Consider the following 17627-nt stretch of genomic DNA (forward strand, 5'->3'; position numbering starts at 1 on the left):
CCATAAAATAAACATGCAATTGGAAAAATAAGATGGACAGAGAGGGGGGAGAGAAGGAAGGAAAAAGATAATAATAATAATAAAAAAAAAAAAAAAAAAAAAAAAAAAAAAAAAAAAAAAAAAAAAAAAAGGTAGATGCTGAGATCACATGAAACCACACTGGCAGGTTTTAGTAAAACTGGGAACCACCAAATTCTCTAAAATCGAACGACTGCAACTAAGAAATCTTACAGGAATAAACACCAGAAAGTAAAAGAAACAAAAGTAAACGACAGACTAAGGGTGTCTGCAAGGGCACTTTGTGATAATCTTTTCCACTTCCGTGCATCTTTGAGAAAACATAATAAAAACTTGGAGAGCCGATAGAGATTTAAATGTAATTTTTTGAGAAAGCGTATTCTCATGACGGCAAATTTTTATACGAGGATCTGGCTCATGTTCAAATTAATGAACCAACATTTTGTAGAAATTAAAACTTATCCACAACCTAAAAAATGCAATATCGAAAAGAAGAGAAGATCACACAACCTTAATACGTGGTTCGACGAGTACCTATTTTTCACAAACAATGGAGAAAGAGTTACATGCTCTTTTCCTAATGCCTCTTTGGTTTTTACAAAAAATTCCTGATATCCCTAATAACCACTTCACAGCACTTTATAGGAAACAAAGATAAACAACTTTCCTGAATTACCATGATTACAGAAGCACATCTTTCTCTCAGTTGGTTCAAACAAGCACATCCCAATCTAAGTAACCTCATACTATTTACTCGGCTTACTTCGTATGAATCAAATTCACATTATTCAAGAAATGAGAACAATACACATGTTAAATCATATAACAAACAAACAGGAAAAAAGCGAGGTCTCAAGTTCAAACCTCATGGCAGTTATTTCCTATCTATTAGAAAAAAAAAAAGTCATTGTACAAGGACGACAACTGATGTCCTTGTACGTTGGTTATTAGACGTTGGGCTTAAGGGTGTCAATTTGTTACCGAAACCGGATATCGAATTCAAAACCGATCCTAATTAATCGAATCAAACCGAACCAAATTGATTCAGTTCAAATTTGGTTTGAGTATATCAGGATTCACCTCGGTTCAGTTCGATTATGGTTCAAGGTATAAGAACCATCGGTTCAAATCGAACTGAACCGAATTAGAATTGGTTTGAGTATATGAGTATTTACCTTTGTTTTGTTTTGTTTTGTTTTTTTCTTGGATGGTAAGTGTTTTTACAATTTATTATATACAAAGATAATTTTAGAGTCACTAACAACCATAATGTCAATAACTTGAGCCCATTATGGCCTTTGGTCCATCACAATCATAATCCAAGAGTGAAACCGTTTACATAATCGAAATAAAACCAAGTTACAAAACCAATTTAAAACCGTAATACAGAACCAAATTGAAATCGAAACTAATCCGAACCAAATTAAATTGACTTGAGTATTCAAATATGAAACCAAGTCGGTTCTTGATTCGGTTTCGATTTATCTCATGATTCCTTTCAACCGGATCGAAACCATATCAAAAAACCAAAACCAAGCAGATTGACACCCTTGATTGGGCTTGTCAATTACCCATTTAACCTTTTCTTTTTCAGTCCAAAACTACTATTATTGTTCTTCTTTTAATGGAATCATATAACAAGGTGGGGCTCCACATTCTTTTTTGGCCTTTTTGTTCTCCCTCTTTCTTCTTCATGGTACAAGGCGACTAAACAGTAAACACCCACCCACTCTACAACTTCCAACCCTTTCCGTCTACAACCCACCCTTATCCACCCACCGTCACCCTGCCCTGCAACCGCACCCAACCCCATCTGCAACCCCGCCTGTCGGTTCGGGCTGTGATGAGTGAACTCTTCTGCAAGGCCACTGGGTGTTGTAGAGGCCAGTGTGGGTCCTTCCGCCGACAGCGCATGTTCTCTAAAGTGCGCAATCTTCTCGTTGGGTTTTGCTTCATTGGCAAAGAACTTCTGGTTGCCACGGGAGTGGCTTTCACTTCCATGTATAGGAGGGAGGTCCTGAAGGAGGCTAACTGCTATCATGTGACGTTGGAGTTCTACGGTGATAAGACAAGTACCAATGGGCAATTCTACAAGTGCTTGAACATGGCCTCGTTGTGGGAAAATTGTCCATTGTCTTCGTCGTTGAGAACAATATATTTTGTGGGCTATTGAGATGTCGCACTGAGTCAATTCAGATCTTGAGATTAGAAGAAGGGACCTACTTTTCAAAATGACTGGGTGCAAGTGGATGGTGATACTGTATAATATCACTTCATCAGTAAGTGTTGGTATTCAACTACTGACCTAGGTCTCTTCACAATTCAAGGAACCTAACTACAAAGGCAAATAATGTATTCCACTCCTTATTTGGATCAGGGTTTCATTATATTTACTCTATAAAAGAGAAAAGAGGTCAATTTGTCACACACTCTCTCTCTCTCTGCTACTCCAATAAATTATTTGTTGTCTGAAAATTGACTTAGGCATCAGAGCACTTGTTCGACCCACTTTTTTTGCAAGTTTCTTTCCCAGAGCCGACGGTTGGATTTCTGCATGAATAGATGGGATGAATGTTTTGAAGGTGTAGGATGTGACCAAGGAAGCAATCACTAGGGTCGGGGCTCCCCTGTGGTGCAAGAGAGGTGGTAGCACAGATCCAATAGCCTGGACCACCTCTAGGTGTGCGCCCCTGCATTGGGTGGGATCCGTGCCTTGTTGCTTCAGGCTGTTAAATTTGCTACCACCCCTATTGTGAACCTAATCCAATCGTTAGGGTTAGAAGAGAAGGACCCAGCTTGGAGGAGGGTGAGACATATATAGATTGAGCTCACACTCTTTAGATGATCCAAATGAGCCTTGGGAACTTGGTGAGCTTCTTATTCTCCTTTCTTAATTAAGATCATGGACAATTTCAAATCCTTGTCTAATCACTCCTAGCATAAATTACTTGGGCTTTGCTCTAGGTTGAATCCATTGTGGCACATAAATTCTATAAGCCCCTAAGATAGAAAATTTAGAAACATGATGCCTCATTGATATTTTTTTTTTTTGGAAAAGATCATTCATTTAAATGGTCCAAAGAGGACAAAGACACATGATGAACCTCCTTAAACAAAACAAAGTTCAGCCAATAGTCATTACAAGAGAACTCAATTGCAATCGAGGAAAAACGGAACTTCACAAGAAAGGGAGTGAATGCTTACTGAAACGAAAGAATCACTCTATAAAAGAAGAGAACAAACGAGCAATATCTTTCCATATTTTCTCACCCCACGCCCCCAAATTGTGTGGTTCACTTTCCACACCAATATCATAAAAAATCATTTTTATAAGAAAAAAAAATCATGGAAAATCTACTAATTAATTCTTACAATCAATCCATCAATCTCTCTACCCACAGATATCAATTCTAGCAAAAAAAAAAAAAAAAACCGAAGCTTATTAAGATAATACTGTTGGCCAATCTGTACTTAATCCACGATAAAATTTGAAATCAATGGCATCTAAAATATATCATATGTATCAGACGGCCCCACCAGTCAGGCTCACATCTATACCTTTGTCATAGTACTCATTGTACTACATCATGTTCTCTTCTTACGTTTCGGTCAACCATTGGATAAACAAACCACCGAAAGAGAATGAAAGTGATAAAGTCCGGAACTAATAACAAAGTTAAATGAAAAAATTATATGATTACCTATTTTTGAGTTTTTCTTTACAAAGTTACTCACAAAAAATTTTGGTTAACAAAAATACCTAAAATTAGGTTTGAATTTACAAAACTACCCACCCAAAGTTTTAATTAACAAAAATGCTCAAAATCAGGCTTGGGTTTACAAACTACCCAAAATAGTGATTCTTCATCTTCCACATATAATCATGTATTTTTTATGATTAAAACTTTGAGTGGATAGTTTTGTAAACCTAAACTCAATTTTAGGTATTTTTGTTAACTGAAATTTTTGATGAATAATTTTGTTAAGAGAAATCAGAAGTTGAGCAATCATGTAATTTTCCCAAGTTAAATTCTATAAAAATTTCAAAACAGTAGCGGGTGGTGAAAACTTCCAAGATAAAACCTCCGACTATATGAGGACGTTCGTTCGTTTCGGGTGGCGGTAGATAGTAGTGTATAACGTAAAAAAAAAAGAAGAAAAAGTTAGCGAAATCTCCTGGGGGCTGTAAGAGAAAAGTGGTCGAGATCCGGTGAATTTTCGCCGGATTTCGTCTATTTTCAGACACCGTTAAAATCTCTGATCTACAGTTCTTCCCTAAATTTGATAGCAAGTGTTATCGGACGGCTGAGATGAAGGGATCTGGAGCTCTCTTTTCATCACTCATCGCGGCCTCCACCGTCGCTTTCTCTTCCCCCGGCGATCTCAGTGAGGTAAGGATTTGATCATGGATGCTTTCAAACTTGTAATTCATCGTATAATTTTCCAAATCGCGCTGAATTTTAGTACTCCTTTCTCTATGATCCAGCTTTGGTTGCTGCTCGGATTTAGGCTTCTTAGGTCTTCGTTCTTATGTTGAATCAAAATTCTTCCCAAGATCTCTTTTTTGTAATCTGCATGTCTTCTTTCTTGCTGCTTTTTCAACGTCATCACCTAAGATCACACACATTGTTCAATTATAATGATGTCGACCAAAGCATCTCCTTGTTTCTTCCAAATTTTGGTTTTTTTTCTTTGGATCTATTTGAGGTCTCCTTGCCTAATTTGACATTTTTAAGGCTATTTCTATTGCAGGGTTCTTTCTCCAATAACGAGCGGGGGACTGGTTCACGCAAGTCTTCAGATAAGGATCTTCCCGGGAAAAGCACGTCTTCAGATAAGGGGAAATATGCTCTTAGATTTGACGGCTTAAGATTCTTGGAGACTTTAGTGACAGCGCACAGGTGATGGAAAGTTGGAAACTGTTGCTTCTAGTTAACTGATTGTGGACAGGAAGAGAAGAGATAGGACCAAGGAGAGAAAGGATCAGAGAATTTTCACGAATATTGTTTTGCTTACTTTTCTTGGGGTTTTTCTTTTTTTTTTTTTCCGAAGGAAATCTCAATCAGGGCTATCTGTCTTTAGGTTTAGATCTCAAGTGAATTCCCGCTCCCTGTGGTGATTTGTTTTTTGTTGGTACTTGCTTGAAAATTTCAGTTTGATCTAAAATCAATTCCCATTCCCTTTGATGATTTGTTTCTTCTTGCTTGAAAATTCAGTCTCCCCACCCCTGCCACCGCCACCGCTCCCGCTCCCGCTCCCGCTCCGCCCCTCCTTCCTTCTTGTTTCTAAAGAATCCCATTACTTGGATAGCAGAAAACATGAGGAAAGCAGATTAATGATCAAATCTATTGTGGGGAAACGCCTCTTGGCGTGGTGGTGGCTGCCAGTGCATCCCCCCACTGTTAACACCCCCTCTCCTCTTGGACCTGGGACGCCACCCCTGGCCGCCCTCTTGGGCTGCCGGCTTGGTGGCCTATGTGCCCTCGATATGACTCGATGCCCCCACCCCTCCAAAAAAAAAAAAAAAATCTAATCTGGTGTTACTGTTTAGGGCATCCCGAAACGATACCAATCCAAGTGAACGATAAAGAATGATTCACACTTTGAGATCTTCCTTTCAAGTTGTATATTATTCTATCTGAACTCATATTGGATCCATTGGATGTCTATACACATACGAACGAATAGGTCATTCCATGCAAAAATTACATGAGTCACGAGCTTTAAGCTTTGCATCTCTGTCCCTACCTCACGATTTCAGCAAAAAATTGGGAAGGTGTTTCCGCCATTAACGAGCTTTAAGCTCTCTCTCTCCCAGTCCCGTCCTCAACCTCACATCTGGGTAGGGGATTCTACCACTGATGAAGTTAGAAGTTAGAACCTTTGCATTGAGCATCCAAGTTTACCATTGCACATAAAAACAGAAGTCACGAGTTTCCTAGGGCATGCAACCGCCCTACGTCAGATAAATAGAAACATAAATGACGAGAGAGAGAGAGAGAGAGAGAGAGAGAGAGAGAGAGAGAGAGAGAGATTATCCGTGTCCCCTGAGCAATTAACCAGGTAACTCAGAATTGGCATGCAACCACAGGCTCAGCCTAGAGGTGTCAAACGGCCGGGCAGGGTCGATCTTGGTCGGGTCTATTTGGTTTTGGTCACTTGAAAACCTTATAATATGAACATCCGATTAAGCAAATGTGTCTAGCTTGGGGGCATAGTACGGTTTATAATTGGGTTAATCGGTGTCGAATTTTAATTAGGCTACCTTGTAGGGTCTTAACTGGGTTACAAACCTATTTAAGTTTAAACGAGTTTTAAACGTGCTTATCTTAAAATTTTTTTCTTAAGTGGGTTGAAGGCATAGAAATACATGACTCAAATCTTTAGTAAATAAGAGAAAAGATATGAGATTATGGTTGTTCTTACAAAAAAAAAAAGAGATTATGACCGTTATAACTTCCAAAACAAAGCTTAATTAAATCAAATCTTATTACAGAGCAAAGGGTAAGAAAGCTTAATTAATTTCTTAATAGTAGTGGTAAAATAATATAGTATTAAAGGAGGTTGGGTTGGATCGGGGTAGAACGAGTCGATTCAAGCGGGGAGTATAAATGTGTCGGTTTAGTCGGACGCCCAACGGGCTAGCTACCTGCACCGTGAATACCCATTTAATAAACATGTCTAGCTCAATTAATCAGACAAATCTAAATCAGGTCATAAACATGTCAGGCTTGAACAGACCTATTGATGCGGGCTCAGAACTGATACCCCTACCCAAATCCATCCTACAAGACAAGGTAGCTCAAACCTAACATGCAACCACGCTATCTCATCCCACCCAAATCCACCCTACAAGACTAGTCTATACAAGTTTGATTTGTAGGTGACATGGACCTCCATTAGGAGATTAGCTCAATCACCCCGACCCACGCACCCCCCACCCCCACAAAAAAAAAAAATNACTCGGTTCAGTTCGATTATGGTTCAAGGTATAAGAACCATCGGTTCAAATCGAACTGAACCGAATTGGAATTGGTTTGAGTATATGAGTATTTACCTTTGTTTTGTTTTGTTTTGTTTTTTTCTTGGATGGTAAGTGTTTTTACAATTTATTATATACAAAGATAATTTTAGAGTCACTAACAACCATAATGTCAATAACTTGAGCCCATTATGGCCTTTGGTCCATCACAATCATAATCCAAGAGTGAAACCGTTTACATAATCGAAATAAAACCAAGTTACAAAACCAATTTAAAACCGTAATACAGAACCAAATTGAAATCGAAACTAATCCGAACCAAATTAAATTGACTTGAGTATTCAAATATGAAACCAAGTCGGTTCTTGATTCGGTTTCGATTTATCTCATGATTCCTTTCAACCGGATCGAAACCATATCAAAAAACCAAAACCAAGCAGATTGACACCCTTGATTGGGCTTGTCAATTACCCATTTAACCTTTTCTTTTTCAGTCCAAAACTACTATTATTGTTCTTCTTTTAATGGAATCATATAACAAGGTGGGGCTCCACATTCTTTTTTGGCCTTTTTGTTCTCCCTCTTTCTTCTTCATGGTACAAGGCGACTAAACAGTAAACACCCACCCACCCTACAACTTGCAACCCTTTCCGTCTACAACCCACCCTTATCCACCCACCGTCACCCTGCCCTGCAACCGCACCCAACCCCCTGCCCGCCTGTCGGTTCGGGCTGTGATGAGTGAACTCTTCTGCAAGGCCACTGGGTGTTGTAGAGGCCAGTGTGGGTCCTTCCGCCGACAGCGCATGTTCTCTAAAGTGCGCAATCTTCTCGTTGGGTTTTGCTTCATTGGCAAAGAACTTCTGGTTGCCACGGGAGTGGCTTTCACTTCCATGTATAGGAGGGAGGTCCTGAAGGAGGCTAACTGCTATCATGTGACGTTGGAGTTCTACGGTGATAAGACAAGTACCAATGGGCAATTCTACAAGTGCTTGAACATGGCCTCGTTGTGGGAAAATTGTCCATTGTCTTCGTCGTTGAGAACAATATATTTTGTGGGCTATTGAGATGTCGCACTGAGTCAATTCAGATCTTGAGATTAGAAGAAGGGACCTACTTTTCAAAATGACTGGGTGCAAGTGGATGGTGATACTGTATAATATCACTTCATCAGTAAGTGTTGGTATTCAACTACTGACCTAGGTCTCTTCACAATTCAAGGAACCTAACTACAAAGGCAAATAATGTATTCCACTCCTTATTTGGATCAGGGTTTCATTATATTTACTCTATAAAAGAGAAAAGAGGTCAATTTGTCACACTCTCTCTCTCTACTACTCCAATAAATTATTTGTTGTCTGAAAATTGACTTAGGCATCAGAGCACTTGTTCGACCCACTTTTTTTGCAAGTTTCTTTCCCAGAGCCGACGGTTGGATTTCTGCATGAATAGATGGGATGAATGTTTTGAAGGTGCAGGATGTGACCAAGGAAGCAATCACTAGGGTCGGGGCTCCCCTGTGGTGCAACAGAGGTGGTAGCACAGATCCAACAACCTGGACCACCTTTAGGTGTGCGCCCCTGCATTGGGTGGGATCCGTGCCTTGTTGCTTCAGGCTGTTAAATTTGCTACCACCCCTATTGTGAACCTAATCCAATCGTTAGGGTTAGAAGAGAAGGACCCAGCTTAGAGGAGGGTGAGACATATATAGATTGAGCTCACACTCTTTAGATGATCCAAATGAGCCTTGGGAACTTGGTGAGCTTCTTATTCTCCTTTCTTAATTAAGATCATGGACAATTTCAAATCCTTGTCTAATCACTTCTAGCATAAATTACTTGGGCTTTGCTCTAGGTTGAATCCATTGTGGTACATAAATTCTATAAGCCCCTAAGACAAAATTTAGAAACATGATGCCTCATTGATACATATATATATATATATATATATATACATTGGAAAAGATCATTCATTTAAATGGTCCAAAGAGGACAAAGACACATGATGAACCTCCTTAAACAAAACAAAGTTCAGCCAATAGTCATTACAAGAGAACTCAATTGCAACGGAAGAAAAAGGAACTTCACGAGAAAGGGAGTGAATGCTTACTGAAACGAAAGAATCACTCTATAAAAGAAGAGAACAAACGAGCAATATCTTTCCATATTTTCTCACCCCACGCCCCCAAATTGTGTGGTTCACTTTCCACACCGACATCATGAAAAATCATTTTTATAAGAAAAAAAAAATCATGGAAAATCTACTAATTAATTCTTACAATCAATCCATCAATCTCTCTGCCCACAGATATCAATTCTAGCAAAAAAAAAAAAAAATCCGAAGCTTATCAAGATAATACTGTTGGCCAATCTGCACTTAATCCACGATAAAATTTGAAATCAACGGCATCTAAAATATATCATATGTATCAGACGGCCCCACCAGTCGGCTCATATCTATACCTTTGTCATAGAGCTCATTGTAGTACATCATTTTCTCTTCTTACGTTTCGGTCAGCCATTGGATAAATAAACCACCGGAAGAGAATGAAAGCGATCAAGTCCGGAACTAATAACAAAGTTAAATTCTATTAAAATTTCAAAACAGTAGCGGGTGGTGAAAACTTCCAAGATAAATCCTCCAACTATATGAGGACGTTCGTTCGTTCGTTTCGGGTGGCGGTAGATGGTAGTGTATAACGTAAAAAAAAAAAAAAAAGTTAGCCAAATCTCCTGGGGGCTGTAAGAGAAAAGTGGTCGAGATCCGGTGAATTGTCGCCGGATTTCGTCTATTTTCAGACACCGTTTAAATCTCTGATCTACAGTTCTTCCCTAAATTTGATAGCAAGTGTTATCGGACGGCTGAGATGAAGGGATCTGGAGCTCTCTTTTCATCACTCATCGCGGCCTCCAGCGTCGCTTTCTCTTCCCCCGGCGATCTCAGTGAGGTAAGGATTTGATCATGGATGCTTTCAAACTTGTAATTCATCGTATAATTTTCCAAATCGCGCTGAATTTTAGTACTCCTTTCTCTATGATCCAGCTTTGGTTGTTGCTCGGATTTAGGCTTCTTAGGTCTTCGTTCTTATGTTGAATCAAAATTCTTCCCAAGATCTCTTTTTTGTAATCTGCATGTCTTCTTTCTTGCTGCTTTTTCAACGTCATCACCTAAGATCACACACATTGTTCAATTATAATGATGTCGACCAAAGCATCTCCTTGTTTCTTCCAAATTTTGGTTTTTTTTTTGGATCTATTTGAGGTCTCCTTGCCTAATTTGACATTTTTAAGGCTATTTCTATTGCAGGGTTCTTTCTCCAATAACGAGCGGGGGACTGGTTCACGCAAGTCTTCAGATAAGGATCTTCCCGGGAAAAGCACGTCTTCAGATAAGGGGAAATATGCTCTTAGATTTGACGGTTTAAGATTCTTGGAGACTTTAGTGACAGCGCACAGGTGATTGAAAGTTGGAAACTGTTGCTTCTAGTTAACTGATTGTGGACAGGAAGAGAAGAGATAGGACCAAGGAGAGAAAGGATCAGAGAATTTTCACGAATATTGTTTTGCTAACTTTTCTTGGGGTTTTTCTTTTTTTTTTTTTTTTTTCATAAGGAAATCTCAATCAGGGCTATCTGTCTTTAGGTTTAGATCTCAAGTGAATTCCCGCTCCCTGTGGTGATTTGTTTTTTCTTGGTACTTGCTTGAAAATTTCAGTTTGATCTAAAATCAATTCCCATTCCCTTTGATGATTTGTTTCTTCTTGCTTGAAAATTCAGTCTCCCCACCCCTGCCACCGCCACCGCCACCGCTCCCCCTCCCGCTCCGCCCCTCCTTCCTTCTTGTTTCTAAAGAATCCCATTACTTGGATAGCAGAAAACATGAGGAAAGCAGATTAATGATCAAATCTATTGTGGGGAAACGCCTCTTGGCGTGGTGGTGGCTGCCAGTGCATCCCCCCACCGTTAACACCCCCTCTCCTCTTGGACCTGGGACGCCACCCCTGGCCGCCCTCTTGGGCCACCGGCTTAGAGGCCTATGTGCCCTCGATATGACTCGATGCCACCCCCCAAAAAAAAATCTAATCTGGTGTTACTGTTTAGGGCATCCCGAAACGATACCAATCCAATTGAACGATAAAGAATGATTCACACTTTGAGATCTTCCTTTCAAGTTGTATAATATTCTATCTGAACTCATATTGGATCCATTGGATGTCTATACACATACGAACGATTAGGTCATTCCATGCAAAAATTACATGAGTCACGAGCTTTAAGCTTTGCATCTCTGTCCCTACCTCACGATTTCAGCCAAAAATTGGGAAAGTGTTTCCGCCATTAACGAGCTTTAAGCTCTCTCTCTCCCAGTCCCGTCCTCAACCTCACATCTGGGAGGGGATTCTACCACTGATGAAGTTAGAAGTTAGAACCTTTGCATTGAGCATCCAAGTTTACCATTGCACACAAAAACAGAAGTCACGAGTTTCCTAGAGCATGCAACCGCCCTACGTCAGATAAATAGAAACATAAATGACACGAGAGACAGACAGATTATCCGTGTCCCGTGAGCAATTAACCAGGTAGCTCAGAATTGGCATGCAACCAAAGGCTCAGCCTAGAGGTGTCAAACGGTCGGGCAGGGTTGATTTTGGCCGGGTCTATTTGGTTTTGGCCACTTGGAAACCTTGTACTATGAATGTCCGATTAAGTAAATGTGCTAAGCTTTGGAGGCATGGTACGGTTTATAATCGAGTTGATCGGTGTCAGATTTTATTCGGCTACCTTATAGGGTCTTAACTGGATTACAAACCTATTTAAGTTTAAACGGGTTTTGAACGTGCTTATCTTAAAAGAAAATTTCTTAAGTGGGTTAAAGGCCTAGAAATACATGACTCAAATCTTTAGTAAAGAAGAGAAATGATATGAGATTATGGTTGTTCTTACAAAAAATAAATAAAAAGAGATTATAACGGTTACAACTTACAAAACAAAGCTTAATTAAATCAAATCTTATTACAGAGCAATGGGTAAGAAAGCGTAATTAATTTCTTAATAGTAGTGGTAAAATAATATAGTATTAAAGGAGGTTGGGTTGGATCGGGATAGAACGAGTCAGTTCAAGCGGGGAGTATAAATGTGTCGGTTTAGTCGGGCGCCCAACGGGCTAGCTATATGCACCGTAAATACCCATTTAATAAACATGTCGGGCTCAATTAATCAGACAAATCCAAATCAGGCCATAAACATGTCGGGCTTGATCAGACCTATCGATGTGGGCTCAGAATTGACACCCCCACCCAAATCCATCCTACAAGACTAGGTAGCTCAAACCTAACATGCAACCACCCTACCTCAGCCCGCCCAAATCCACCCTACAATACTAGTCTATACAAGTCTGATTTGTAGGTGAAATGGACCTCCGTTAGGAGATTAGCTCAATCACCCCCCAACCCACGCATTGTAGGTGAAATGGACCTCCGTTAGGAGATTAGCTCAATCACCCCCCAACCCACGCACCCCCACACCCCCCCACCCAAAAAAAAAATTGTTGATCATTAGCCATACCACCCCCAAACAAAATGAAAGATAAAATATTTTGATCCTTCTATTTTTAGAAGGCAAGATTTTCTCAATATGTGACACATATCTATGTACATTTCTACTCACAGTTGATATGGACCTTTCATCAGGAGATTGGCTCAATCAACCCCACTTCAAAAAACAAAAAAAAGGAGAAAAATATGTTGATATATAGCCATACCACCCCAAAACGAAATGAAAGATAAAATATTTTGATCTTTCTATTGTTAGGTGGCAAGATTTTCTCGGTATGTGACACACATCTATATCTATAAATATATATATATATATATATATTTCTACTCATAGTTGAAAAACATGTTTTGATTCCGCGTTATATTTAAAATGTTGCGTTGTAGCCTTAATGTGAGTTTGGGCGGGCAGCTTTGAGTTGCATATGCCTTTGCCGCATCCAATATCCCTAACTAGAACATAGGAAGATGGGTGATTCCGGCATTTCATCGTTGGCTCATTCATATGGGAGGTTGGTGATAGACCCTAGCTAATCGTAGACGAAAGAAGCAACGGTCAAGGTAATTGTAGACCACTTTCTCCTGGTGGTCGAGCTGATCGTAGAGCACCATTGTGCTTTAGTCATGAAATTGAGTAAAAAAAAAATAAAAAATTTGAAACAAAGACAACAACCATAACCTTATTACAACAAAAAAAAAAAAAACTTGAAACCTAATGATAAAAAATAATAAAGGCTAGACCAGGTTTAAGAAATGATCAGATCAAGTCTAAGTCAGTTCAGTCTTTATTGGTATGGTGTTTTGGTCCAAGTCATATGAAACTCACCAAATTTGCTATTTTTTAATTGAGTCAAATATTATTTATAGATTATAAAGTTTGATCTACAACTACACAAAACCCTAGAACTTTTTTTTTTTTCAATATTATCCTTTTTTTTTTTTTTTTTTATTCTCACCAATGAAGTAATCATAAACTTAGTCGCTCCTCACCCAGAGAAGGATAAGAAGGAATGTATTAAAAAAAATAAGAAAAATACATGACTCAACCAAACTAGGTTTGACTCGTTTGAGATACCAAGTTTTGAAAGAGTGAGTCAAGTTAAAAAACTTGATTTTCCAACTATGTTTCTACCACATAGAAGAGTGGTTCAGCCAATTTTGATGGTAAATGATAGGTATCTTTGAATGATAGATGGACGGGCATCCATTGCTATCACATGAAAGGTTGTGTTTCAGCATTCTAATCATAGATGGGAAGGGAACTTTTCTACAACGTGAAGAAGTGATTCAGTCATTCTAACTACTTAATTTGTAGGAGTATAGTCTAAATAGGCAAGTATAAAATCAGTCCCAGGTTCAATTATTTATTCAATATTGTGTATAATGATTTTTTCTTTTGTCCCCTTCCAAGGAATTGTGTTTTGACCACAAAAATTGTTGCTTGATTCTTGAGCTCTTACGAGGCTTTTCGTTTTCTGAAATAATGGTAATTATAATATAGTAATAAGTGGGGCCCAATATGCCCCTTCAGGCCCCTTGTGGATCCATCTCTGACCATCTGGCCTGATGTGAGGCCTTGCAAGTTGCAACCCTCACCAAACAAAAGAAAAGGTTATAAGTGGATTATCCAGTGTGGCGTTCATGTATGGTTCCAATATAAGCAAGTGAAATTGGTAAAAAGACGAAGGGGAAATGAACACTCTATGATTTATGGCCTGCGTTTAAACATAAAGAGTGGACGAAATAACACTCCCACCTTGTAAAATCCTAAAATCAACTCCTTTTGATGCCTATATGTAACTTCTCATTGGCCGACACAGTGACACAAGGCTGCACAATCAGGGAGAGTTTATTTCCCCAAAATGAAAAATATCTTATGAAATGTGGAGTAATAGGATACATGATGTGATGCCATCAACACTCAGATTAAAAAAAGGTTGCATGGACGATGTACATTCGAGATGGTCACGACAAAAAATTAAGAAACGACGTGAAGTGAATGGAAAGCCGCACAAATACCCATCAAACTTAAACAAGTGGGAAGGATTTAAAACAGCAAGAATATCAATCAACAATATAAGATTATATCAATCAAACAAGAAGATGTTGAAGGTTTGGACTGCGAGAGGTGTGTGAATTGTGATGGTAGAAGGAAGACCTGAGGGCCCCGATAGTGCCATCATCAGGATTCAGGACTCGGACCCAGAAGCGAATTTGTCAATATCAATGCGCAGCTAGCAAACCTCTTCTTCTTAGTGTGTGTTAACGCGTAGGATGGCTTGTGGGTTGCCACAATACGACATTTTGGAAGCATTATAAAGAATATATCGCGGCACAGCACAGCACAGACAGAGCCACAGACATACGACATTTTGGAAGCATTGCACATCGCAGCGGCCAAGCTCTCTCTCTCTCTCTCTCTCTCTCTCAACTATATAAACCATTCCGTTCATTCAACAACTCATAGATCACCAACTCTTCCTACTGGCCTCATTGCCGTCACTAATTTTTTCTTTTGAAGGCTTTGTCTTGTTCAAAGTAATGGGAAAGGAAGGGAATAGCAGCTATAAAAAATTCACCCAACAAAAAAAACACATCTATAAACAAATAAGAGTAGATTCAGTTTTTCCACTTGGCAAGTTGGCATTTCTAATGAGGTTGATATTTTATGCACATAGACCCCAAGATCCCTTCTTTAAGTTTGAAATTTGAGTTAATTGCCACTTGGCTAATCCTAACTTTTCCTATGATATTCAATGGTTAGAATATTACTACATCGTCCTTCTACATGGCATAAGGGTTCAAGTATGGTCTCTATCAACATATTGAACGATTTTGCCCTCAAAGACACTGTTATGGCAAAAATGTGCTACCATCAAAGGCGAACCGCGTGAATTGAACAGGTGGCGAGCTTGAATGTGAAAGGCGATAATATCAACCTAGACAAATGTTTAGATACAACCGAGTCACCTATTCGGTCTGAAGTTGGCAAGTAGGTTAGGAGCAAACCGATCGACCAACTCTACTAAAAGAACCTCACTATCGAGTGGCTAGCCAAACACCAGCATGAGGAAAGCGACACAGATGTCTCATCACGTGGTGATCTAAACTGCTAAACAAGCTCAACGACACTAGGTCCATGACCGAATGGCAGGCCCAAGGCCTCACCAGCCATGAGGCAAGCAATGCATGCAGCCCATCATTCGGGATAAGTAGTTCAGCAAGTGAACCACTCGATCCAAGTCGCTTGACAATTGGATCACTCAACCCAGGTCGCTCAACATAGGAGTCCAACGGGTTTCCTCACCAAGATGCACATTAATGGGCTATCTAAGTCCAACATGTGAATTATGAGCAAAGAGCGAACATGCTCCAATCCGGAAAGGATTCTCGAAGGGATATTGAATCTCTCCTAGAAAGAAAGATATCAAGCTATCTCTTGGGAGATAGCTTGGACATGAAGTTTTCATAACTGGGGCGTCTTCCATATTCACTTTCCTATTACAACTTGTGCTATACTTAGACTTCTACCAGCATTAGGAAGCTACCATAAAGGGATTCTCACTCGATGACCACCATCTTCAGTTATAAATACCCAAGTAAACCCCTTTCCAAAGGAGGAAAACATTTTCCATTCTTACTGGAATTATTTGTTTGTAGAGAGATTTGACTTAAGCATCGGAGAGTCCCTCGTTGAATCAACTCGAGCTCACTCCTTTGTGTTTTCCTTTCTGTGTAGGTTCCATAATAGCCGAGGACGATTTCTTGTCGCGACAGATACTAATGCCATACTGTTAGACTAAGGGTATTTTCAAGATTTTATACCATGTCAATGATCGGTCAATGATCCATATTGGATCTGACACCAATACCAATAGCCAATAAGTATCTAATTTACCGTGCTTGTTCGTATCCCTTGACAAATAGAAATAAATAAAAAAATTTGTTATATTGCTTCCTCGATCATGTGGTTTTGTGCCTAGAGACAAAAGGGTGCAAAATTACTGTTTCACCCTCAATGAAATTATTAAAAAAAAAAAATCAAATATAATGATGCGCAAGTTAATTATCAGGACCGCACAAGAGCAATGAAATGATCATCTCCTATTAGATGCTTAAGTGCACAATCTATAAGGGTCACACTGCTGGGTAGCATTCTCTCTTCCATTAAAAAGGTAAAAATCTCTTCCCAATTGCTGCTGAAGGCCTGCAACTCCAGAATCCAAAGTATAATTTTGAAAATTAGATTAGATAGATCAAGATCGCATAGATCAAATTGTCTCCTATATCCAATTGGTATCGATGGAAATCGATCGAGTATCGATCCACTGGTAATGTAAAAGGATAAAAAAAATTCCCGTCCGATCCTCATTTAGAAAAAAATATTGGTCAAGACTCAGAGTCAACACGGAGAGGAGAGAAAATATTTGGGACAATTACTAGATTACCCAATATTGGGTTTTGGTTTACAAAATTACCCATGTAATCTTTAAGTGAACAAAAATAACCAAATTGACTTTGGGTATTACAAGATGACCCAAAACAGTGCACCCCCACGCTACCTACCTCTTTTTTTTAACATTTTTACCCCCTTCTTCATCTCCATCCCTCTTGTTTACCCATATGATATCAAGCACCGATTTGATGATCTCATGCTTCAATCCCTTTGTTCTTTGTCCCTGTATAGAGACTTTGTCTAGCTTCCACCTTTTCTGTTGGGTAGGAGCCGCGATCCAATCAGATTTTGGATCTTTTTTATGCAAGTTGTCAACATCTTGCTTCACCTTCAAAGCTCTTTTGCTCAGCTGATAGCATGACCAGCAGAATAAGCAGCTTGGACATGATCCTCTTCTTTATTGATCATCATCATACTCAATTTGTAGGTTTTTGGCATTGGATACAACATTCTTAACTTGATTGAACCATACGTTTTCCTCTGCTGATGCTTCAACCCCTTCCTGATTCTTTACTGCTTCTAATTTTCCTTGTTCGTCACTTCTCCTCGCATCCAGCTTCTCTGATGCCTTTCTAATTCTTCAATGTTCTCCATAAGGTTTCGGAACACCCAAAACCTAAC

At 39.3% G+C, this 17627-nt stretch overlaps 1 protein-coding gene across 1 annotated transcript; it reads left to right on the forward strand.

The window, feature by feature from the left end:
- The first annotated feature begins 4093 nt into the window (after positions 1 to 4093).
- Positions 4094 to 5204, forward strand: LOC122081533. Its single transcript, XM_042648685.1, has 2 exons — positions 4094 to 4409; positions 4771 to 5204. The coding sequence occupies exons 1-2, from the start codon at positions 4329 to 4331 to the stop codon at positions 4921 to 4923; spliced, it is 234 nt and encodes a 77-aa protein (XP_042504619.1). The 5' UTR covers positions 4094 to 4328; the 3' UTR covers positions 4924 to 5204.
- Positions 5205 to 17627: the final 12423 nt, after the last annotated feature.

The sequence above is a fragment of the Macadamia integrifolia genome, chromosome 6, assembly GCF_013358625.1.
Source record: "Macadamia integrifolia cultivar HAES 741 chromosome 6, SCU_Mint_v3, whole genome shotgun sequence".
Lineage (NCBI taxonomy): Eukaryota > Viridiplantae > Streptophyta > Magnoliopsida > Proteales > Proteaceae > Macadamia > Macadamia integrifolia.